Here is a 24,157-nt window from a genome sequence, read left to right as displayed (position 1 = left end):
ATTGCTTGGCATGCCGAGCAGAGAGGAGAAAGTTGAGAATAGAGGTGAGAGCAGTTTCAGTGGAATGATTGGGACGGAAGCCAGATTGGAAGGGAGGAAGGAGAGCGGAAGAAGAGACGAAGGAAGAGAGTTGAGAGTAGGCAAGGCGCTCAACGAGTTTAGAAAGGAAAGGCAGAAGAGAGATAGGTCTGTAGTTAGCGGTGAGAAGTGGATCAGCAGAGGGTTTCTTTAGAATAGGAATAATCGTTGCATGTTTGAAAGCAGAGGGAAAGGTAGATGAGAGGCAGGAGTTGAAGAAAGTGGTAAGGTAAGGGATAAGAAGAGGGTAGATCTTGGGGATGAGAACGGAGGGGAGAGGGTCAGAGGGGGCGGACGTGGGGTGGGCTTTGGATAGAAGGGAGGAGACATCAGAAGGGGAAACACATGAAAAGACAGACATAGTGGAAGAGGGAGGGGAGGGGGGGAGGGGAGGGAGGAGGAGAGAGGGAGTCAGAGAGGGAGTTAATTTTTTGGTGGAGTGTGATGATTTTGGAGGAAAAGAAGTTGGCAAAGTCAGAGGGAGAAAGTGTGGAATTGGATGAGGGATCAGGAGTAGGAGGAAAGAGTTTGAAAAATCCGACGAGGGTGAGAGGCTTGAGACTGGAGAAGGTTATAGTAGTAGTAGGAGGATTTGGCTGTTGCAAGACAAGAGTTGTAAAGTGCGTGGTAAGAGAAGTAAGAAGTTTGATTAGAAAGTGAGGGAGTTTTGAGCCAGAGTCTCCCTAATCGCCTGAGAAGGCGCCGCATAGAGCGGAGATGGGAGGTAAGCCAGGGTTGAGAAGGTTTCAGAGTGGGCGAAAGAGAAAGGGGGTAAAGTTGGTCAAGGGCAGTGGAGATGGAAGATGAAAGGGAAGAGAGAGCATCGTCAGCAGAGAGTAATGCAAAGTCTTGGTGAGATTGGAGAGAAGAAGAGCAAGTGTCATAGAAGAGGGTAGCGTCAAAGTCACGCAGGTCACGACGCAAGTCTGCTCCTGATATGTCTTGGTGTACAAAAAGTCATAAGAAAAGTGATGGCCAGTATTGTTTACTCGACCATCAACTCCATCAAACACGTTGCATCCACAAAGAATAAGACAGAAATGGTCTATAACAAGGTTTATTTGGGGACTGTACAAGAAATTGGGCCTACAAGAAGGGGTGAAGGGAAAGAAAAATGTCAGGATTTATTCTCGGGAAGGAAAGAAAAAAAACGCCTTTTGTGGTTTGCTGTAGCTCCTTCGTGGTTTTCTTGAAGCTAGAGTACAAAGGGGGAGCTCCTCCTACCCTCCTCCTCCTCCTCCCCCCCCCCCACCGCCCCGCAGCCTTTGTAGCATACTTTTTCAACAGTCGCCTGCAATCTTACTGCAAAGGCCCCCTTGGCACTTCCACTGTCTGTCTGATTAGGGCACTGACCACCACCCTTCTTGATTGTCTTGCCTTGCTGCACATAAGCCCACCCCGCGCCTGTCGGTCTGTGTGTCCGTCTCTATCTTGCCCTCCCCCATGCACCAGAGTTCCTGGCTCCACAAGCAGAGCTGCCAGTGTCTGTTGCCATTAGGACAATACTCGCCACCATTCTAATTATTTAATTGTAGGACCTGTGGTGAAAGTTCTCTCATAATATTTTCACCATTTGTCATTTGCTTCCCATGCCATTCTAGACGGGAACGACCTCAGTGCAAGTTTTGTCTTTGGCAGGAATCTTTTGTATTCCCTGCCATGGCTCTAGAGTGTCTGAAAAGGCAGGAAGCGAGAGGAGTCCAACAACTCTGCAGCCCTTTGCCTTTTTCCTTTCTGAAAGGAACCAATACCACAAGGTCATCCCTTTGTTACCAGGTCTCCATCACGTTGCCGCACCTTCTCCTCTTGTCATTGCACCTATGATACAGTCCGATTCTGGTTCTGTCTCTCCTATTGGTAAAGAGGACTGGGTCCTATTTCTCGGGGCACACTGTTACGGTTCTCTTTGCTGAACACTAGATCTCTTTTCCAACATGGCTCTTGGGTTGAGGACTTGCTATCCCACTCTGAACCAGATTCTTGTTATTTACCACTTGTTGCAGAGTGATCGTCAGGGTAAAAAGGGTGGGGGGGGAGGGGTTGCCATTCTTTGTAACAAACACCAAAAGTTTCATCTAACTCCCAGTGAATCTCCTGATGAATGTGAAAGCCTTGTGGTGAAACCTAAGATCAATCATAAAGTCTCTCTGACTATTATCTATAGATCACCCAAATCCATGCCCTCTTTTGAAGAGCAATTCATTGGCCTTCTTAATAAGCTTACCAAGGCCAATACACTGGTTATCGTGCTTGGTGATTATAACCTTTGGGCTGGTGATCCTTCTGACAAGCCAGCAAACGCCCTTCTGACTACCCATGACACCTTGAGTTATGTACAAAGGTTTTCTGGCCCTACCCATACTGATGGTCACACTATTGACTGGATTCTGCTGCACCGTCTATCCCTATCCGTTTTCTCTGTCTCTGCATGTCCATGGTCTGATCACAATCATGTTTCCTCCCTGATTCACCCTCTGGCCTCCCCTGTAAAATCAATGCTACCCCACGACTTGTCAAAGAATCTAGAAATCTGGAAAGGATCACCTGGGAGAAACTATCCTCCATTCTTAAACCTAAATTGATTGGTCTTGAAAAGTTTGATAATGCGAAAGATTTGGCCTTTTTTCTTACCAATACACTTAATGAAGCTGTGGATTTTCTCTCCCCTCTTCAGACCAGATCGGTTAAGCCGCAGTCTTAGTAGGAATACCTGGTTTTAATGAGGATTTAAGACCTATCAAACAGGCACCTGAAAGAGATTGGCAAAAATCCCCATCCACAGCAGCCTTCTGCCACTATAAACAAGCTGGGCGGAATCTAAAATCGGCCATTATCGTAGCTAAGACTCCACCTTCGACAAAAGGATCACACAGGCTAAATCTAATTCTGAAGAACTCTTCATGATCCTAAGAATGTTTTAAGGATAGTCAGCAATAGGCCCAGTGCCCAACAAAGACTCTGCCTGGTGTCAAGGAAGTCATGATGAATTCAAGCTCAAAACATCAGGATTCCATCTGTGAGCAATGGAGTGCTATTCCCTTAACCTTCTTTACCACCTGTACTGAGGCAGAAATAGCTATAATCTTGAGAGCTCTTGACTACAACCAATCCTTTATTGTAATGACAGATGCTTCTAATATAGGGATGGGTGCAGTTCTGAGTCAGCTGGATGAGAAAGGAAGGGAACACTGATGTATCCTGGATCAGGTAATTGACAAGGAGCAGGAACCAGACTGACCCAGGTAAGTACAAATAGACAAGATGTTTTATTCTTCTTAAGTTACAGGTTACAGCATAGAGGTGGGAGAGAAGGTTCATAGCATCTACTCTGGTCCCTTTCCATACTCCAGTCGCCAACCGTCATCTCCAAAACCCCCAGGCCTCCAGCACTCCACTTTCCACTCAGCATTAAAGAGGCCTACCTTGCACACACAGTTGGACTCTGAACACCCGATCTGCTTCATCAGTAGGAAACTGAAGGAACATGAGACAAGGTGGGCAACGGTTGAACATGAGTGTTTCTGCCATTGTGTGGTCTCTGAAGAAGTTTAGACCATACTTGTATGGATCTACTTTTGTAATTCAGACAGACCATGAATCCTTGAGATGGTTAATACAGATCAAGGTGGAGAATACTAAATTGTTAAGGTGGTCAATAAGCCTCCAGTGGTTTGATTTCATCATAGAACACAGGTCAGGGTGTAATCACCAAAATGCTGATGGTCTCTTCAGAAATTATGACCGACTGGATTAGGAGATTAATCCAGGAGTGGATTAAATCCTCCTGTCCCTTAGACTGGAGGGGGGAGTGTGGGGGAGAATTCTCATTTCTATGCTAATTCCCTTCTACCATAAAGACCCCCAGCTCTTTTGCTGGACTTTAGAAAGATTCATTTTTATCCTGGAGTGAGACGGACCTTATTCTCACTATTTTTTTCTGTTTTGGACTGTTACGTTTGGTTTTTGGAGCCTGATAAACTCCATAGACATCACCTTTTGTATTGTGACACACAGCACCTTCAGTGCACTGTCACAAAGAAGTCATTTGGAGTTCTCTTGTGGTTTAAATACCTTCTCTACAGTAAACTACTGTTCCCCAGAGTGGTAAAGTGAAATTGACTTTACTTACCTGTTTTACCTATGTAGGTCCAGTACAGCCCATCTTATGTGGAAGTACTGGGGGGTTACTTAGCAGCCCCTTTTCCTAATTACTCATGTAACATTTTTTTGTTACCCTCACTACATTTAATGGCTGGTGGCAGTGGTTTAATTTTCCTACCATTGTGCGTTTTTACCGCAGGCTGAATCCTCAGCTGCAGTATTGCACCCATGGGTGCCCATTTTGGCAAAATGGTCCTGGTCTTCTTTTTTCACCATTTCTTGCTTGTGAGGTCTTGCTTGGGTTTTACTCTGCGCACCAAACCAGGTTAGGTCCCTTTGTTTGTTTTCTCTTTGGCGGGCTTCAGTTCTGAAACCCGCCTCTGGCTCCCGTGTGTCTGGCAGGGCAGGAAGCAAGTGAGGTTCCCGAAACTCCCTGTTCTTAGTCTCCTTGGTTACAGGAATGCACCCAAAGGTGATTGGCTGGCTGGCTGTCCTTGGAGAACAGCCACCCTGCTGTGAGTGACAGCTAGGCTGCAAATGAATGGGAGAAACCTGAATAAAAGGCGAGGCCTCTTTAGGACAGAGTTGACCACTGGACGAAGGAAACGAAGAAAGAAACTGGAACAGAAGCTTGCTGCACCTCCTCGACCGTTGGTTTGCACGGTGAAGCCCTTCTGCAGTGCTGACGCTCCGATTTTCGTATCGAATAGAGAAGCACGGAACGGGCGACTTATTCCCTTGGGTTGGAGGGACCAACTGACCCCAAGACTAACTTGCCTGGAACCCCTCTCCCTGCTGGCTGTACTTCTTTGCTGCTGCTGGAACCAAGGAACACTAGGAACGAGTGCATTGTCTTTAAGCCGGACCCGACCTCCAGTAAGATCCTTAGGGGCCTCCCGAAGCAGGGTGACCCAAGCCTGAGCCACCTCAACAGAGTGCCGGACCCCAGAAGCAAGGGGAGCCCAAAAGGTGTCCAAGAATCGCAGTGGTGCTATTTGCTGGTAGCCGAAACCGCAAAGTGCCGCTGATCTGGAGTAAGCCCATTGCCGCCGCTGACCTTCAAACTGCAGTGCAGGAGTCCTACGGACGTCCTCCCTCTTGCCCCCACGACTGAGGCCCAAGAACACAGGAACTGCAGGACTGAAGCCAGCTGGATCATTTTCTTCAGACCTAAGATACTGTCTAACTAGGGGTACTTACTGCTTGCTTGCTCTCACTGGAGACTTGCATTAGCTGCTTTTTACAAGCCTCCCAGCGTGTGGCCCTACAGTGATTCTTTTCTACAAACTCTATTTAACATTGTGCAAGACTTTTGTGCTGTCTACAAGAAGTTCCTCAGCTTCCCTAGACTTTTTTTTCAATTGACATTCATTGTCCTGGCTCCCTGCAGACTCTTCTGATCCTTTGACTTTGCGTTTATCTGTCCCTCATAAGTCATACATAAGTTAGTTGTAGTGCTGCGAAAGGGTCAACCTATACTTCATTGGCGGATTGTAAAGTACTCACCTGTTCATAGAACTTGTTAACCTTTATTTCCTTCCCTAACCTTTTCCTTTTTCTACAACCTCTGTATTGCATTTAATTTTAAAGTGAAATATCGATGTCCACAGTGTCCTAGCAATTGAAGTCCCCTCAGGGTGTAGGAAGTGTGTGTGTGTGACATCCTGAAAGGGTATCTACTTAACTAAAGGCTGAGGAAGTGTATTTTTGAAGTGTTTTATTGTTGCATGTTGCCCTTTCTAAAGAAGGCTTATTTTTAAAACTGACTGTTAAATTAATACATGCTTATTTTACTAGAAAACCTTGAGTAGAAGTGTTATTTGAATACTTGTCTTTGTGAATCTCTGTTGCGTCTATACAGCTCACAATTACCCATCTTGAGATAAGTGTTGCTGCTCAGTCACTCTACTAACTTGTGTAGTACAGACATATACCAATAGTTGGGTATCTATTGCCAAGAAGACAAGGCTGGTGTAGTCCTCCACAGGGTTACTTCATCCAATCTTGCCTAACATACATCTGCCCCTCTGACATCTTTAAGAACTGCTTGAGCATCTTAGTGTCTAGAGTACCCCAATTGCTGTATTCGATGCATCAGTCTGCAGCAGCCTGAGTGTAATCTGGAGCTCTCTGTACTGGAGCGTTATATGATAAGATATGTCATTTATAACGCGCCTGTACACAAGTGTTTCTAGAGAGGGCATCTTTCAACCCCTGAAGTTGGGGGCCTTGGTTCACGAAGTTGGTTAATCTCTCCTTTACTGAAGGTCCCGTTTCCCTATTGTTGAAAGAAGCCTGGATCACTCCACTCATGAAAAAGAAAAATCTTGATCCTTTCCAGGTAAAGAATTATTGCCCTATCACAAACGTGCACTTTCTGTGTAAAATCTTGGAGCAGGTCACATACCTTCAAACGTGGGTTTGTTCGATGAGTTCAGCTTGGATCCGGAAATGTTATGATAGCTACAGCATACACTGGTGTTTACCACCTCTGGACCATCTCCTATAAAGGCCAACTATTTGGGTTCCGATGAAGATTGTCATATTTACCTCTGATTTAGAGGATTTGTGGACTCTAGTGACCAGCCAGTATTGCTAATAACATGTGTGAACTTTGATAGATTGAGGAACAAATATCCTTGGAATCAAGACTTCCGGCCATTTTTGACGATGGAAGGTAGTGAATGGAGTGGGAGTGAGCTAATGCGTTAGAGCAATATTTTGCAACATTTGGAGTTGCTTTTTCTGCCTGATGGTTTATCAACACATGCACATTCAGGGACTCTGACGAGCAATATTGGGAGCAACCAGAGGGAATTTATTCTTTGCCACCTAGAACAACACATTTTCTATACAGCTTCTGCCCCTGAGGAATGTCCAGCTAGTAACAGCACGATAGGACAAACTTATATAAGTCGGGCTAATGGCGACACAATGGGAAAATAGGTGGAAATTACCATCACTGTGTTAGGTTGAGTCATTGTCACTGGCCTGTACATTTGGAATTGTATTGGTACTACTGTTTGATGACTAATGTATTCAAACGCAATGTTCTGTATATAATGTTTTTAAATGTTTTTGTTATGATTTAGCAGGTGGTTCAACTTGCGCTCTGATGTATTCATGCAATTGTGGTAAATGTTTTATATAAAGGACAATATATATTTTTGATCTAAGTGCTATCACTGTATTTGTTTTACGGTAGATAGCTAGAGTCCTTCGCTCTGAGTAGGGGTACATGCGTGTGTTACTGATGGATAGTGACCTTTCTTTTGATTGATAACACATACCTTCAGCTACAGGACCTTGAGAGCAATGACATTCTTGGCCCACGACAGTCAGGTTTTAGAGCCAGACATGGCACTGACACCGCCTTGCAGGATTTAAAATGTAATCTCTCCAACTTCGTGGATAAGGGCCACCCCGCTCTCCTGATGCTGCTAGAGCTCTCAGCAAACTTTGACCTTGTGGATCACTCTCTTTTTTGGTCTTTAGGCTGCGGGTTCTGGTGGGTTGTTTGAGGGTTGCCGCTCAGTGGGTCGCTTCATTATTGGGGCCTCGTAATGCAAGGGTTGCCGAAGAGGATGCGGAATCTGCACCGGCTACCATCTCTTGTGGAGTTCCTCTGGGTTCCTGCATTTCCCTGACCGTCTTTAACATTTACATTTTACCTTTTCTGATGCTCTTGGACAGCCTGGGTGTCCAGTATAAGTATACTAACTATGCGGATGACACCCAGGTGGTCTTGGAGCTTTCTGGCATCTATGCACAGGATGCAGCGTCACCCGATGAGATCTATGGCTCCATTCAGACTTGGATGGTTGCAACGCCCCTGCCCTAAATACGGACAAAACTGAACCTCTAATGGTCGCCTCTGGGCCCAGGCTAAAATAATGACCTGCGGATTACCAAAGCTTTATCATTGCTGAGACCACCATCCCAGTGGCCAAGATTGTTAAGACTCTCGGGGTCATGCTTGACGCCGAACCTACCATGAAGCCCAATGGTGCATGTTTTCGGGCCTCCTGGGGCTATATTAACAAATTACTTGGCCATATTCGCCATTTAGTCTCCCCTTAGAACATCTCTTCTTGCCGTGGCACTCGTGAACTCGCACCTGGACTATTGCAACAGTCTGTTTCTTGGCACCTCCCAGGCTAATCTCAGAGTTGCAGGTAATCCAAAATGGTGCAGTCGTGCTACTTGTGGTCTTACGAGACGGTATGTCTCTGACGCTCAAAGGGAGCTTCATTGGCTTTCGGTGAAACATTGCATCACTCATAAAGTTCTCACACTGAGTCACAAGCCCCTGAATCATGAGGCTCCCTCATACCTCTCAGATCGCACTAGGGTCCACCACCCCACTCACCGCTTTGGGTCTTCTGACCAGGTGAGACTCTACCAACCCATATTCAGACTTGAGGGGTTCGAAGGTACTACGTTCAATGTCCAAGCTCCCCTAGCCTGGAATGCTCGATCTCCTGACCTGAGGAAGATAAACACTCTGACAGATTTCAAAAAGATCATCAAGACCTACCTCTTTAATCTTGCCTAGTAACTGTTAACTCTAGTCTTGTTCCTTTTATGTGCACCCTGAGACCTTTGGTTGTGTGGGACGTTAGAAAAAATTAAAATCAAAAATAAATGGGGGGTTTGGGTGGGGGGGGGGGCTGACTGCCCCTTTCTGTAAACTGCAGGGAGGGTTTGCAGAAGTTGTGCTGTAGTTCCTAATAAATACTCCTGATAATACTCCGAATCAGGAAGCTGCTGACAAGTCGGCCACTGGAGCTGAATCCGAAGAGTAAAATGAAGAAACGGCATAGCGATTTCCAGCGACTGGAGAGCCTGCTGTGCAACTGGAGCCTGATGCAACCCTTCCTTCCAATCGACCTGGGGGTCTCAAATGCGACGATTTCTACCCAGAGGCGGGTGAGATACACTAGTCTCAAGAAGACCTGTGTTTTGAGCCAACCCACAATGTGCTGAAACCTTGCAGAGCTGAAAACTGCCAAAACCCTGGGACCTGGAGTCTGATTGCAGTGCATGGTCTTCTGAAGTCTGAATCCGTCCGAAACCTTGGTGGACTCCTGCTGGACCTCCAGAGACACGAATCAAATCCCTAGAGTCCCCTTACCAGAGTGCAGGACAGAGATGGTGAAGAGAATCCGACCAGCAATATTTGTCATTCATGTGGCTGCTGTAAAAAGGCGCCAAATCCGCAGAGCCGGGAGAAAGCGTGAAGAGTCCTTTGCTGTAAGCCTCCTTGGACGACTGCTGCTGCAAGTTCCCATCCGGTTATCTGGTCTCCAGACCAAGAATCCAGGTACTGGCTCCTGTGCTACTGCATCTTGAAGGCATCCACCCAGAAGCTTCTTTTCTCCCAAGTTACTCTGTGGGCTTGGGTAATTAACCTGATGTCTGGTGTTCATCCTGTGAGGCTGTGAGGCTGAGTGGGTGATTTGTGTGGTTGGGGTTTGCCCATACCCCTTGCCCAGGCCTACTGCTGGAACACACAAAGGGAGTCTTCTCTGAAGTCCGTGAACACTCTTGCTAACTCTTAAGCTAATTCTTAAACTAATACTTGATATCCTCTGGAACCTTGCTTTTCCTGCAACGCAAACCTATCCTGATCTGCCTCCAGCTGGTAAGACCACTAGTGTCCCTCTTATGCCTCTGAGAAAACTCATACTGTAGACTACGGATGGACTTCATAAGATAAGGCTTCGGCCCTGAAAGTGTAACCAGTGTAAAAGTACTTACTTGCTAAATAATTTAGTGTGGTAATTGTATCTCTGTGAAAGAAGTTACATAATGTCATTAGGTTTATGCTTTCCTTTGAGTTGCATTCTGCCCCTCTAAAAAGTATATAAGTTACTATCTTTGAATGGGTTTTCCCCTCTTCTGAAAAGTAATAACTATTGGTACTGTTTTAGTATTCTTAACTGAGTTAGTGTAAAAGCTCACCAATAGGGTTTACCTGCCTTGAATAACATTGTGTCATTCTTAGTGTATCATTTGGTTTTGCTTTCCCTGGTCTGCTTTAGACAGAGCTAAAAAACAGATCATACTTTTAGTTGCTGATAGCCCCTCTTAAAATGATGTGTCTTACTCACCTTGAATAGCTGCTACTCTTCTAAACATGTAACACTGGGATGCGCTTCCCTGAATTGCTTTGTTGCTATTCTTAAATAGTTTCATAAAACTCTAACTTACCTTAAACTGTTTTATACACCTCCTTAAAAGTATACTGGGTATAACTAGCTATTAGGTAGCGGATAGTTATGTACCAAAAGGTCAATTACTTTGAAATACCTTGTGTCTTCCTTTTAGTGTAATTGTGTTTTGCTTTCCCTGATTCGTTTAGTGCGTTCTAAAAGAGTTGTGTTCATACTTATCATTGAGTAGCTTGAGGCACCTCCAGAAAGTAGGAGTTATTTTACTAGCTCTGAACTGAGTTGTAAAAGGTAATGTTGCAAGGTGTATACTTGTAACATGGTTGGTTTATTATGTGGTGAGTGTCGCTGCATGACTGAGCGCGTCTACTACCCTTGAATTACTGATTGTATTCTAAAAGTGTATATATAACCTGGTTTTACTCCCCATGAATAGCTGACTTCCATTCTGAATGTGATGTAGGTTTGACTAAACTTGACTGCATAGTGTATTCTTAATAAGGTTATACTTTGGGCTGTAACCCATAAGTATTGAGTTGTTTTTTATAATTTATATATGATGTTCATAGAACGTACCTTTCCCAATATTTGTCTTGTCCACCTTGTTTTTAAATGAACCATTTATTTCTACAATACTTAGTGTTTCAGTGTTTCTTTGGACCATATGCATGCTACAATTTCATAGTACCAAGCTACAGCTCTCTCCCCCTCTGAATATAAGCCTGGCTGCTCTGTCCATGCTACCCACTCAGTTGGTACAGCATTCTGCTAAGAGTGAAGCTTATGTACTGCCTCAGATATGTTTAAGTCTTGGTAGAACTTTAGAAAAACTGTCCTAACAGTCTATCATTACCATTTGATAGAAAAAATAAAATACAGATTTTTCAAGTCCATTCCTTTTAAAACAATATAACAACGGCCACCTCACCAAAAAAAAACTGAAAACCAAAGTGCCTTATACAATAATCATAAGAGTGTAAGAGGTTCTGGTCATGTCGTAACACCATCACCAATCTTCTAACCCAGTATGCTTACAAAGGAAATAATTTAGTACTTCTTTGGTCAAACCATCCTAAACGATTTAAGAAGTGCTTGACTGGCCCTCTAATTTCTACACGTCTATCACTAAAAGAAAATTCTGGTTGATCTGTTTATTTCAATAAAGAACAATACTAACTGATCCATATTTCCCTTCTGTTCCGTCCAAAGGATAACCGACTGAACTGTACATTGTTTTTCCCCGTTCTAGTCTTGTTCTGGAAAAAACTCACTTGATCTGAATGCAGCTTTTCGATAAATGTTCTAAGAACACTGTCCAGAGTCAGATCCATACGGTATATTCCCCATAACATTGTTTTTATATTTTGCATACCTTGATTTAGAAGGCATTGTTTAATTTTCTATATCCCTCGTCTAGTTGCACGGTTCACTTTAGGTACTGCATTGCATTTGCAGGGATGCTTTCTTGGTTTCAAAACAAAGATGCCTTTGACCGCTGTCAGAATTTCGTCCAAGTGCTTTAATCACATCAGTTTACCTTGCTTGTGGATCCACAAAAAAAGTAATAAATCAACATTGAGTGCCCACTACCCTGCCACATCTTTGAACCTAAACAGTGATGACTTGCACATCATCCAATTTTGGATCTATGCAATGCTGCACTCCTTATGGATAACATAATTTTCTACTGCTTTACTTAAGCCTAAAAGGTGTTTTACTTTTTTTTTAATCAAAGTGCCTTCAATTGACTCTTAAGTTCCTCCTTAGCGCTTGCACTGGAGGTCTGATTAGGGCACTGACCACCACCCTTCTTTGTGGTTCTGGCACTGCTGCCCACCATCCCACCTTTTCACCTCCTCGACATCAGCACCCCACTTGTTTTTACGGAATCTCCATTAGTCCTTTCCCCTCGTCCAACTTGCCCCAAACATGATTCTGCTAACATCCATGAATTTACAAGGAACACTGAGACCACTGGCAGTTCCTCCTTCAATATTTCCAGTGCAATCGTATTTTGGGAGGAATCTCAAAATCTTCTATGCCTCTCTGGGTCAGACTGCGTGTTGTAGATGATCATGGTTGTGCATTAAACTTTGTGGCAGGCAACATCCTATTTTTCGTCTGCAGTTGTCAGTGTGCCTTTGCAGATCAAACTCATCAGCAGGTCATAGACCGTGTAAGCCGCACACACAGATGTTGGCATCAATGGTGGTTAGCTGCGCCCCAGCTATAAAATCTGTCTTTTCTAGTTGGCCCATCTTGTCGCTCAGTGATTTGCCCTTGTACGCATTCCACGCTGCAGTAGCAGTATTTGCTCCATTCCGTGCCCATCCTTCTCTCTTACGTCTCATGTTGAGAAGTTCTCTGTTGTATTAGACTTATGCCTGCCCCCTTGGAACAGTTTACTGTTAACTCACCTGTAAGGAAAACCAAGGTAATGGTAATGGGAACCTTATAGTTCCTAAAGTGATAATCTTAGATCTTATATACCCAACCTAGCTGGCGTTTCCTCCTACAGTTGTTAACTTGCTACCGGTAGGGAAGGCATGGTATCACAAGTATTGACACTGACACAATGGCTACAATTTGTAAAACCTTTATTGAAAATGTTGGGGTTGGAGAAACCTTTGCCCTATAACTAATATGGGAGTAGTCGTGACCATCAAACTATAAACAAAACAGTTTGTGAAGTCCGACTTGTGAAGTCTGTCAAATCAAAATGGCCTATGCGAACAAAAGGCCTGCCCTATCTCTTGTACAAATGTTTAAAAAGGAAAAATGTATGCAGAAGGAAAGATCAGTGTTCAAATTATAATGTGGCTGAACCAGCTCTCCTCCCCACGTTAGGCCTCACGGGGTAAGGCGATCCTTGTAGGCAGGATTACACACTCGCTCGGTTTACAACACAGTTCACAACCACAGATCAAGGCTTGCATGGCCTTCCACGTCTTTTTCTCAGACTTCAAAATGTATTTTGCTACCAAAATCAGACCTCTCACGATAAAGTTCAACACAGTTGCAGGGAGGATGAGGGGGCTCCCTTCCCCAAGCTTATTATACTTTGTGTTTCCCTCAATCGCATCAAGTCTTTCGAATGTGCGTGGCTTTCTTACAGACCACCACAGGACCACTTCGAATCAACTTATTTTTCTTTCACTCTTGCAGTTTATTCGCCTTTTATTTTCAAACATTGTACCTTTTCACAGAAACTTTTGAATGGGCTACTTCCTTTCACCGGACCACAGCTGCATTTTACTTTCAAGTTTATTTACGGGTCTGCCTTTCTTCGCCCCTCATCCACACGTGTTCAGCCTTCACTTGTGATATGATGTTGCTACTTCATTCTCTTTAAAACACAGGTCTCTCAGGTCGCTTGCCAACTCCCCGGCTGTGTGCGCTTTTTGTTTTTGCAGCTTCCAATTTTCCATTCAAGGTTAGTACCACAGGCTTGGCCTCGCCTCCCTAACTCTGCCGTTCACCCAGCAGGGTCACTGGCGTCCTTGAAACACAATGATCTTCACTTGTGGGATCTGGCCTTCTCCACCTGTCTTACGTGGTTTGTTGGAGGCAACGACCTCCAGTAGGGAAGCCCTGGGGTTTTTGGCCTGCTGCTCTCGTTCCTTGGTCCGTTGCTATGCTCCAGTAGGTGTGCCTTCGTCACAGAGATTCTGCTTGTTCTCGTGTTCCGCCTTGCTCAGAGTGTATGTTTAGGTGCTGTCTTTTATTTGTGTGATGAGAGCTAACTGGTATCAGGTGTATGCACTTAGGGTAAAGTGCCTGACCTGATCCCGTAAGATGAGAGAGTTAGTCTGGTTACTCTGTCACCCTCTTCCTCGGCCCAGTGTTTGTGTAAAAAAGGGGCGGGGTTGGGACTTCTGAAAAATGCAGAAAACAGGGTGGGGAATACTGCATGTCTCAATCGGCTATCTCACCCCCACTCCCTATAAGACCCCTCACCCAGGTGAGCCTCTCGCACTTGTCCACCACCAGGTACTGGATCCAAAAGCAATGGCCGTGTCCCTGAGGACCTGTGTGTTAGACATCCTTTGGTTTCTCACATACCGCAGTGAGTTTGTGTGTTATCAGGAAGCAATAAAGGCACATTTCATTGTCTGTGCTGTTGGGGGCAATGTTTATTTTTACAGCTTTCCCACCATTGATGTCAAGGGGACCCCTGGCCTATCTATGCTTTTTTTTAGTCCTGGCCGACTTTTGTGCTAAGTAAAGTCTTTGTAGCTTCACTTGCCCCCTCAGCTTATTTATTTGGGGGTACTTGTCCATCCCCAAGACTTGACAGTGCACCATGACTGTCTTCTCCCTGTTTGTGGTTCCCTATTTTGTTTGTAGTGTTACTACGTTATTACATTTTTACCTGCAAATTGTTTTAAGGCTTAATTAATGGTATATTTGTGTACTTGATTGTTGAACTCCATTACTTGGCTGTCTCTTAAGTGTTGTTAACTTCGCATCAGCCCTTGATCTCTTAAATCTAACTCACTGCTGAGCCTGTATTAAATTGAGTGTTTGGTAAAACCAAGCGTAGAAAAGTGCTTACTCATTAACTAGGATGGCCTCTCCGATTCTGCCCAGAGAGCTGTAACTACCACACATTATTGCTCTTGTAATGGGCTCTTGTTTTTGATGTTTGCGTTTAATTGTTTATGCTTTTTACTTTTCTTAACACTAAAAAGGTATCTGGGTGACCCTCTCCACTGTGCATTAATATAAAGCTTCATACAGGCTATTGATCTTTGAAAAATGCTGTGGTTTGTTAACCATTATTTCGGTGCTTTATTTTTACAACATGATTTCCAAAAGTAGTTTAAAAAAAAACTGAATTGCTGTGTTTAACATTTTGCTTAGAATTATGATTGTTTCTTTTAGTTTATGATGTTGCAAGAAGAGACACATTTGTTAAGTTAGATAATTGGCTAAACGAACTGGAAACATACTGCACAAGGAATGACATTGTGAAAATGCTTGTCGGGAATAAAATTGATAAGGTAAGAGGCAGTTAGTCATTTTAACATTTTTTTTTTTTTTAAATTACTTTTTAAAATTCACCTGTTTGTTTTTATTTTAGGAAAACCGAGAAGTTGACCGAAATGAAGGTTTGAAATTTGCAAGAAAACATTCTATGTTGTTTATAGGTATGTTTTAAAATGAGTCTTAACAAACCGTGGAATTGCTTGTTGGCATCTTAGAGTATGAAGACATTTTCTTAGGCTTTGAATTTTTAGTGAGCACTGATGGAATTGGAAGTGGGTGCAGGTTATACATTGCATAAATGATTGTTCTCCAGCATGGGGTCTGGCATGGAGTCACATGCTCATGAAAATGTCTACCTAAAATGGCACAGTCATGGTGCAAGGCCCTCGGGCCAATCTTCGTCTCTTTGATAGGCGTTCCCTCGCCTCAACGTCCTCATTTCCACCTGTCCCCTACTCCCCTCCCTTGGCTACCTTACCCTTTTCTCCTTCCTCCTCTGCCCCATCTCATACTCCCTCTGCAGGGCGTACCTCTGATTTGTACCCCTCCCCGGAAGATCTTTAAGGGTGGTAAACTTCTCCATCTCGCCACCCTCAATCCTCGCTCTGCTGTCTCACTCCTCTGGCATCTGCCACCCCCTTGAAGAATTTGCCCTCAATCTCCTTGGTCTTACCGAGACATTGTTCATGGCCAGCTCTGAGCTTTGACACTCTCCTCACTGACTGCTACAAGATCCTCTCCGCCCCAAGATCCACCCGACCTGGGCGGGTGGGGGGTGTTGCCCTGATCTTCCCTGAGTGGATTCCTGCCTCTATCATCCCCACTCAATCCTCTTTCGTATGCCTTGTCTGTAGGCTCTGTCTCTCTCCTAGCCACTCCCTTACTGTTGCTACTGTCTACCGGCCCCCTGGTCAAGTCACCTCTTTTCTCTGAGTGGGCTGACCTCTCCTCCGCCCTCCTGGACTCTACCTCTCAACTCCTCCTCCTTGGTGACCTTAACATCCATCTTGATTCTCCCTGTTCCTCATCTGCTCTTTTTCGCGACCTCTGCGGTTCACTCTCTCTCTTTCTATCCTCCCCTCAGGCCCGACTCACTCTGCTGGCCACACACTTGATGTCTTGATCTCCTCTGGCCTCCCCCCATCTACTCCCCTCCCCTCGCCACGCCTCTCTCCTGGAGTGATCACTGCCTCCTCTCCTCTCGTATTCCCATCTCTTCCCCTCAAGCCAAGTCTACCCCAAGACTGCCAACCACCTTCTCCGACATCCAGCCTATGAAGCGTGTGTCAGTCGAGGCTTTCGCTGCCACCTTCTCACCCCCTCCTCCACTCCAGGCTGACTCACACCCTGACCCAGCCCTGTCTGTTCTCTACTCCTCTATTTCTGTCACTCTTGATGCTCTTGCCCCTGTCATGAGGATCTGTTTGAAGCCCAAAGTCAAGTACAATTCTTGGTATGACTCTGACCTAGCTACACTTAAACGTAAGTGTAGGGCAGCCGAGAGGAGAGGGCTTCTTGCTCATCCTCTGACAAACTGGCTTGCCGCCTGCTCCAGCGGCAATACCGTCTCTCTGTATGCACCAAGAAGCTAGCCCGTATTCAAGCCTGTGTCTCTGCGGCATCTAACAACTCGGCCAAACTCTTTAAAATCTGCAAGGAGCTGGCCAACCCTGCTGCAATATCCACCCCTCCTCTCTCCTCCTCAGGCTCTTTGCAATGACCTTGCATTACACTTTATCTCTAAAACCCAGGACATCTTGTCCACACTCTCCTTCTCTCCCCTCTCCTTCTCTGCTTGTTGACCCACCCTCAGCTACTTCCCCCTCTCCCCTCCCTTTCTCCGCCTTTCCTCTTTTCTCCCCTGATGAGGTCGCTAGACAAGTCTGATCTATGAAAGCCTCAACAAAACGGGTCCATCCCTGTTCCTCCAAAACAATTAGGACCACATAGATACCGCCACTCTGGCCCTTGCTGATTTCCTCAACCTCTCCTTTGCCTCTGGATCTTCCCCTCCCCTCTTCTCAAAACCCACAGCTGATCTTTCTTGTCCGGCTAACTATCGCCCAATTTCCATTACTCCCTTTTTGGGTAAGCTCCTTAAAAAGCTTGACATCTCTCAGCTTAACCTTCATTCTGACTCTGTTGGCTCTCTCCATGACCACCAATCCGGCTTCAGAGCTGCCAGAAGTACGGAAACTGCTCTCCTGAACATCCATGAAGACCTGCTCTCCAACCTTGACTCTAGCATTCCCTCTGTCCTCATCCTACTTGATCTCTCCTCTGCGTTTGACACAGTCAACCATACCACCCTGCTCAATCGTCTCTGTGACAACCTGGGTGTCACTGATCAGGCTCTGGCCTGGCTGACCTCTTTTTCTCGCTGATCGACCCTCCCAGGTACAACTTGGGTCCTCCCAATCCTCTATCTCCCTCTCTACCTGTGGTGTTCCCCAGGGGGTCTAACCTCTTGTCCTTGCTTTTCAACCAATACCTGGCAACTGTTGCCTACTGCATTTCCATTTTCTGCTCAAATTTCCAGTGCTATGCTGACGACACCCAACTCCTTTTCAGGCTTCCTTCAGCCACCTCCTCTCCTTCCCTCATCTCTGACTGCCTAATCGCCATTCAAAATTGGTGTCCCGCCAATGATCTTTGTTTAAATGCCAGAAAGACTGATATCCTCCTCATTGGTACACCCTCTCCATCCTTTTCCCCCCACTTTCTGGCCAGCCTAACCTGGCCCTCCTCCTGCCCCTACCTGCAAAGCTAAGAACCGCAGGGTCATCTTTGACTCCACACTTTCCTTGACGTCTGACGTATCCAAAAAGTCAAACTTCTTACTGCACCGCCTTAAAAGTACTCTTCCTTTCCTCAGAGGCTCACTGTCTGCCAAGCTCTGATTCTCTCTAGGTTGGACTACTGTAAAAGCCTCTTTCGAAATCTTCCAGCCTCTACTATCCGCCCTCTGCAACTAATCCAGAACAGGACTGCGAGACTTGTCCTTGGCCTCAAGACCTGGGATCGTATCTCTCCAGCTCTGGAATCCCTCCATTGGCTCCCTGCGGTTACAAGGATTCAATTTAAAACCCTTTGCATTGTCCACAAGCCTTTCTGGGGCCTGGGTCCAAAACTATCCTGCCGTAAATACTTCCCCTCTCGAGCCCTTTGCTCCTCTACCTCAAACTCCCTGCGGGTCAGTTGTTTTTCAAAGAAATGAGCTGGTGGTAGATCTGTTTTTGGCTGGGGCCTCCCTTTGGAACTGCCTCCCTGCCATCTTGAAACTTGAGGAGAACCATGTACGGTTCCGAAAGCTCCTCAAGACCTTCCTCTTCGCCTCTGCCTTTGCCCCTCTTCTTCACTGCTGATCTGCTTTCTCTCTGCGCACTGCTGCACCTGGCCACCTTCTGCCCTTTGGCCCAGATACCTGCTCACCCTGCCACCCTCCAGCACTGCCTGCTGGCCACCCCTTGTACTGGGGCCTGTATGTGTACCCATACAGGCCCCCAGTCCCCACACTTTTTCTGCACTTACCTTAACCGACTAACCTTGCACTTGGCCACTCACAAGCTGCACTATCACTGTTTTGATCACCTTATTTATTTATTTACTTATTATTTAACTTGTCCTCTCCTATGCTCTGCACTTTCCAATTTCTCCCCCCTCCCATGCACTTCCCCCTTTCCCTTCCCCATGCACTTGTGCGTTCTCAATGTCACTGGGCCTAGTAAGATTGTTTTTGTTTTCTCCCCTGTTCCCCTCCCTTTGCCTGGTCGCGCACTGAAACACCTGTGTACAAGCACAATATAAATAAAATATATCATATCGTATTATATATTCGCCGTCGTCAGGCTGGGAATCCTCGGTAAAGAAAAAATCAGTTTCAGTTTCACTTCTGAACTGTCTCTCTCCTAACAACCAATCACTGGTCTCTGGGTCCTACTGCCCCCAGTCAATGACTGCCCTCTACCTAAGCCCCTCCTCTGGCAGCCATCTTCAGATTGGTACCGCACGTTCAAGTGTTGGGAGTCCTTGTGCTATAGCTCTCGCGCTTTTACTGCGTTTTTTTTTATTTGTATTTTTATTTATTTCCTCTAACAGTTTTGCTCGATTTATTATTATTTTTTTTTTCTGTCAATCGAGCCTCAAGCTCCATCGATCAACCTTCCGAGTAACGGGACCCGTTTTTGGATTCTTCAGCGCCACTGAAGGGCGGATTTTCATTGAGTTTCTTCTTGGAGGATTCCAAAAGCTTCTTCAAGGCCTACACCACGTGGACATGGGAGAGGAGAAGGACTCAGCGCCTCTCTTCAAGGTTTGCCCCGGCTGCAACCTACGCAATGTCTTTTCGGACGATGGACATTCCCTGTGTCTCTACTGCCTGCATTCGGACCAGACGCATGTGGAGGACGACTGTGTGGCCTGTCGGGAGATGGTGCCGCGCATGCGGACCGACCAACACAAGCGATTTAACGAGTGGCTGCAGGCCAAGGCCCCTGCTCTGGGTGAGTCCTAGTAAGAAAGCGGAGCGGTCTTAAGACCTTTGAGGGCGCCCCTCCCGCAGGGGCCCAACATAAGGCTAAGCACCGAGTCCACTGCCTCCGGAGCGCCGTTGCGACAGGCTCCTCAGCGGCCAGGGCGAGTTCAGCGTCTCCAGCACCTTCGACCACGAGCCAATGCTCAAGTTCTTCAAAGAGGAAGTCAGAGAAGACCCAGACTGGGCCGAAGTAGAAGGCCAAGGACTCGGCCAAGACCGCGAAGGCCCACACTTCAATAGAAGTAGTAGCTGCATCCCTCAGGAAGGCCGCCGGGACATGGCCATGAAGGCGAGATTATCCCTGCCTGCCAGGAGGGGGGAGTCTTTCCAACCCCTCAAAAAGACTCTGGAGTAGATGATACCCATCCTTTCACTGAAACAATCTCCCTTTGTCGCAGAGAATGGGGGTGGAGGGTATGGACATTTCCTCGGAAGAGGAGCTCACCAACTTCCTGGTCCGAGGAGCAACAGGGTGGTGACGACGGAGTGGACCAACCTAAGCTGCAGACTCCCCTGTCCCCTTCTCCTCCACCCAAGCAGCCACCTGGGGATATCTCAGTGGACATTCTTATGGCTCTGCATACCCTTGGCTCGGAAATTCCGGATAAGGATGCCTCTTGCGGCCCCGCCCGTGGCCCCAGGCCCCGCCCGTGGCCCCAGGCCCCAGGGCATCGGAGGAGCCACTATCCAAGAGGAGAGTCCACTGCCAGCCAGCCAGATCTTCACCACCCGACGAGATTGGCTCGTTCCACGCCGTGATCTCCAGGGCCTCATAGCTGTTCCAGCTAGTCCCGGAAGAGAAGAATAAAGAGGGTTTCCTTTGCCAGCACCAGGAGGCGAAGAGGAAGACTGTGCTTTCGATCCCGCTATTGGATGATTTGGGACGAGGGGTTGTCCCTCATGAAGAACCCTTCATCGGCTCCGGCAAAGAGGGATCGCTACGAGAAGAAATACAGAGTGCCTGACGCTGCGCCCAAGTGCTTGTGGTCCCAGCCGCCTCCAGACTCTGTGGTTTCGGCAGTGGCCAAGAAGAAGTCTTCGGGCTCATCCTTGTCGGTGGCCTCCTCCCCCCGGATGGTGAGGGGACGAAGTTGGATGCCATGGGGCGAAGAGTGTTCATGTCGGTAGCAACGACCAACAAGGCCGCTAATGCCTTAGCTATCGTGGCGTGTTACAACAGGGAGCTTTGGTTCAAGATGGCCCCCCTCCTGTACTTCCTTCTTGACGACAAGAGGGCTGGGGCGTTGGAGATTCTACAGGAAAGCGAGGTGGCTTCGGACCACGCCATTACAGTGGCCACGGACATTGCCGACACAGAATTCTGCCAAATGGGCAACAGCATTTGCCTTAGTCGGTGAGGCTGGCTGAGGGCCACTAATTTCCTCCAGGATGTTCAGTCGAAGGTGTTGGACATGCCCTTTGACAGGGACAATTTGTTTGGAAAGACTGTGGATGAGTCTGTCCAGGCCATCAAGGCGGACACTGAGTCGGCTCGTGGCTTGGGCATGCTTCAACAACGATGGCCGTCCTTTCGGACTTTTGGAGGGAAATCCCAAAGTTCCTCTAAAGGATTCAGAGGAGGTGCCTCGTCCTACAGTCAGCCCTCCCGCTCTTCGGCCCAGGAGACCTACAGGGGCCACGCCAAGTCTGGAGGTGGATGTCGTCGCTGCCAAGGTGGTGCTTAGATGTCGAAACAAGATTGAACTGGCAGTGGAGTCGGGTGAACTTAGTCAGCATGTGGAAGACCACCTCCACTGACCGTTGGGTGCTGGACGCTCTCGCCCACGGACACACTCTAGAGTTCCAGCGGAAGTGTCCACGGATACCACCAGTGGCCTGTCAGGAAAACCATGTCCCTCACCTGCTGCTGGAGGTACGGGCCATGTTAAAAAAGGGGCGATCAAGCTCGTCCCAAAGAGGCTCTGGAGTGAACTCTCGTTATTTCCTCGTCCGAGAGAAGACCGGCGGTTGGAGGCCCATTCTGGACCTCCGCCGTCTGAACAAGTACATCAGGTCCCAAAGGTTTCGGATGGTGACTCTTCAGCATGTACTAGGACAGCTGTAAGGGGGGGATTTTCTATCGTCGCTGGACTTGGAAGATGCCTATTTCCACATCACCATGCACAAGGGACACCACAAATACCTACGCTTCGTGGTTCAAGGACAACATTACCAGTTCAAGGCCCTTCCCTTCGGGTTGAAGTCGGTGCCGCGAGTGTTCACCAAGTGCCTGGCCCCGGTGGCGGCACAGCTCCATCTACGAGGGGTCCACGTGTACCCGTACTTGGGCAACTGGCTCATCTGGGCGAACTCAAAGGGCATCGCCGTCGACCACACAATGAAGACCGTCCAACTCCTGACGCACCTGGGGTTCTCGATAAACTTTGCAAAGTCCTGCTTGACTCCATCGCAGTACGCACTGTTTCTGGGAGCCCGATTCAACAGTGTCCACTACAGGAGTTCCTCGACCCCTGTTGGAGACAAGTGTCGGGAAGCTTCGAGGACAAGATCACACTTGACAAGAGTTTCCATCGAGCGATAGTGCACACACATCTGTCCGCAGGCGCGACCCGACCTCATCAGGAGACGGTCTCGACGGATGCCTCCATGGAAGGATGGGGAGCGCACTCCAGAAGTCTTCATGCAAGAGGCCTGTGGCTACCGGAGAAGTCGTTGCACATCAATGTGTTGGAGCTGCAGGCAGTGTTTTGGGCCCTCAAGGCATTCCTTCTTGCCCCTATAGGGCAAGGTGGTACGGGTCTTTACGTAGAACACCACCACAATGTTCTACATCAGGAAGCAGCGGGGGGGGGGGGCCAGATCCCCGGTGACTGCCTCCAAAAAGGTGGGGGGGGGGCAGCCCAGAATCAGAACCAGGGAAGCCAAACACTTCCCCATATCTAGCTGTCACTTTTTCTTACAGGTTCCCAAGATCCCAAACAGAATCCTGCCCAAATCACCTCTGTCAGTATCCAAAGCAAAGAAATTAACCCACCAATTGACCAAAAATGTGCATTATCTTTGCCCCTTTGAGGAGAAGGAGGGAAGATTTTATGCCCCGGTCCAAACACAGGGGCAATGTACAGTTTTGGCACTGGTGGACACTGGCTCCCAAGCCACCCTTTTGTCAAAATGGGCCTTTGATCAGCTGAATTCGGGAAGGGGGGAGAAATACCAAATTCCTGTCGAGGGGACTGCGTATTTAGACATTAAAATTGGGCGACACACGGTGAAGCACTCAGTCATAGTTGTGACTCCAGTGGGCAAACCATTTTTACTAGGGAATGACATCCTGCGTAGATTGTCTCCCCTCATAGCTTGCGTAAACAAGGTCCTCTGGACCCAGACTAACCGACCAATACAATTGAAACAGTGTGTCAACCATGTTAGGTTAAATGGCACATCCCACATGGTTGAACAAAAACCTGACCAGATTGAATTTCACTTCCAGAATAATCAAATCCCAGACGTGACAGTAATTGCAGTAGGACAACAAACTGCTGATGGGGAGTCCTCTCTATTTTTGAAAATCAACCTTCCTTCCAGTTTAAGGTGGCATTCCACACTGGAATGAAACACTCTGAAATTCTATACAAATTCAGAAAACCCCATTCCTATAATCCAAAAAGACGAGAAATCAGCTCAAAGCTTGGCTGATATTCAGAAAATTGGAGAGCAGTTGTCATCCCAATTCAGTTAAATGGGGGGGAAGGACTCTGTTCTCGCCAAGTATGCGTGAACAACGGTAAGAGATTCATCAGCAAGGCCATGTTCCGCAAACTCCCAAAAGATCCAGCCATTTCCACATATAAACTGTTAGACAAATGGGAAATGGACCTGGAAATACCCAATTCCAAACATCTCCTGCCTAGCAAGTGTATGGTGAAAATTTCCATAGGCAACAAGAGCATAGTCCATAATTGTTGGGTCGTGCGAGATGTCCCTGCTGCATTTTACTTAGGCAGTGACATTCTCAATCGCTTTGCCATTAGTTTCGACCTAATAAACTTCAGAGCTTGGTCCCGATTAGCGGGTAATCCCATGGACTTTGATGACCCAGAGATAGCATTTCGGTCAGCTCAACAGCTACCATATGCAGTTGAAATTCAGTTTGGAGAGGAAGTCCTTATCCCAGAACCGCCAATTGTCACTTGAAGTAAAAATTAAGAGGACAGAAACTGAAAAATCCTGATGCTTATGTTCATCTCAATGCTCATTTCCAACAGCAAGGGTTGGGGGGGTAAACCCAACACCACTAGTCCACATAGAACACGACACCATT

The 24,157-nt window shown here is 46.8% G+C and overlaps 1 protein-coding gene across 1 annotated transcript in view; it reads left to right on the top strand.

Annotated features, from left to right (window-relative positions):
- Positions 1 to 24,157, top strand: part of RAB18 (RAB18, member RAS oncogene family) — a 222,952-nt gene that overhangs the window by 171,211 nt on the left and 27,584 nt on the right. The window contains exons 5-6 of the mRNA XM_069648112.1: positions 15,237 to 15,355; positions 15,436 to 15,502. Coding sequence (XP_069504213.1) covers positions 15,237 to 15,355; positions 15,436 to 15,502 — 186 coding nt within the window. The remainder of the gene's footprint in view (positions 1 to 15,236; positions 15,356 to 15,435; positions 15,503 to 24,157) is intronic.

This window comes from Ambystoma mexicanum, chromosome 2q, assembly GCF_040938575.1.
Source record: "Ambystoma mexicanum isolate Mex_15411 chromosome 2q, UKY_AmexF1_1, whole genome shotgun sequence".
Classification (NCBI taxonomy): Eukaryota; Metazoa; Chordata; class Amphibia; order Caudata; family Ambystomatidae; genus Ambystoma; species Ambystoma mexicanum.
This window is presented reverse-complemented; position numbering and strand designations above follow the sequence as displayed.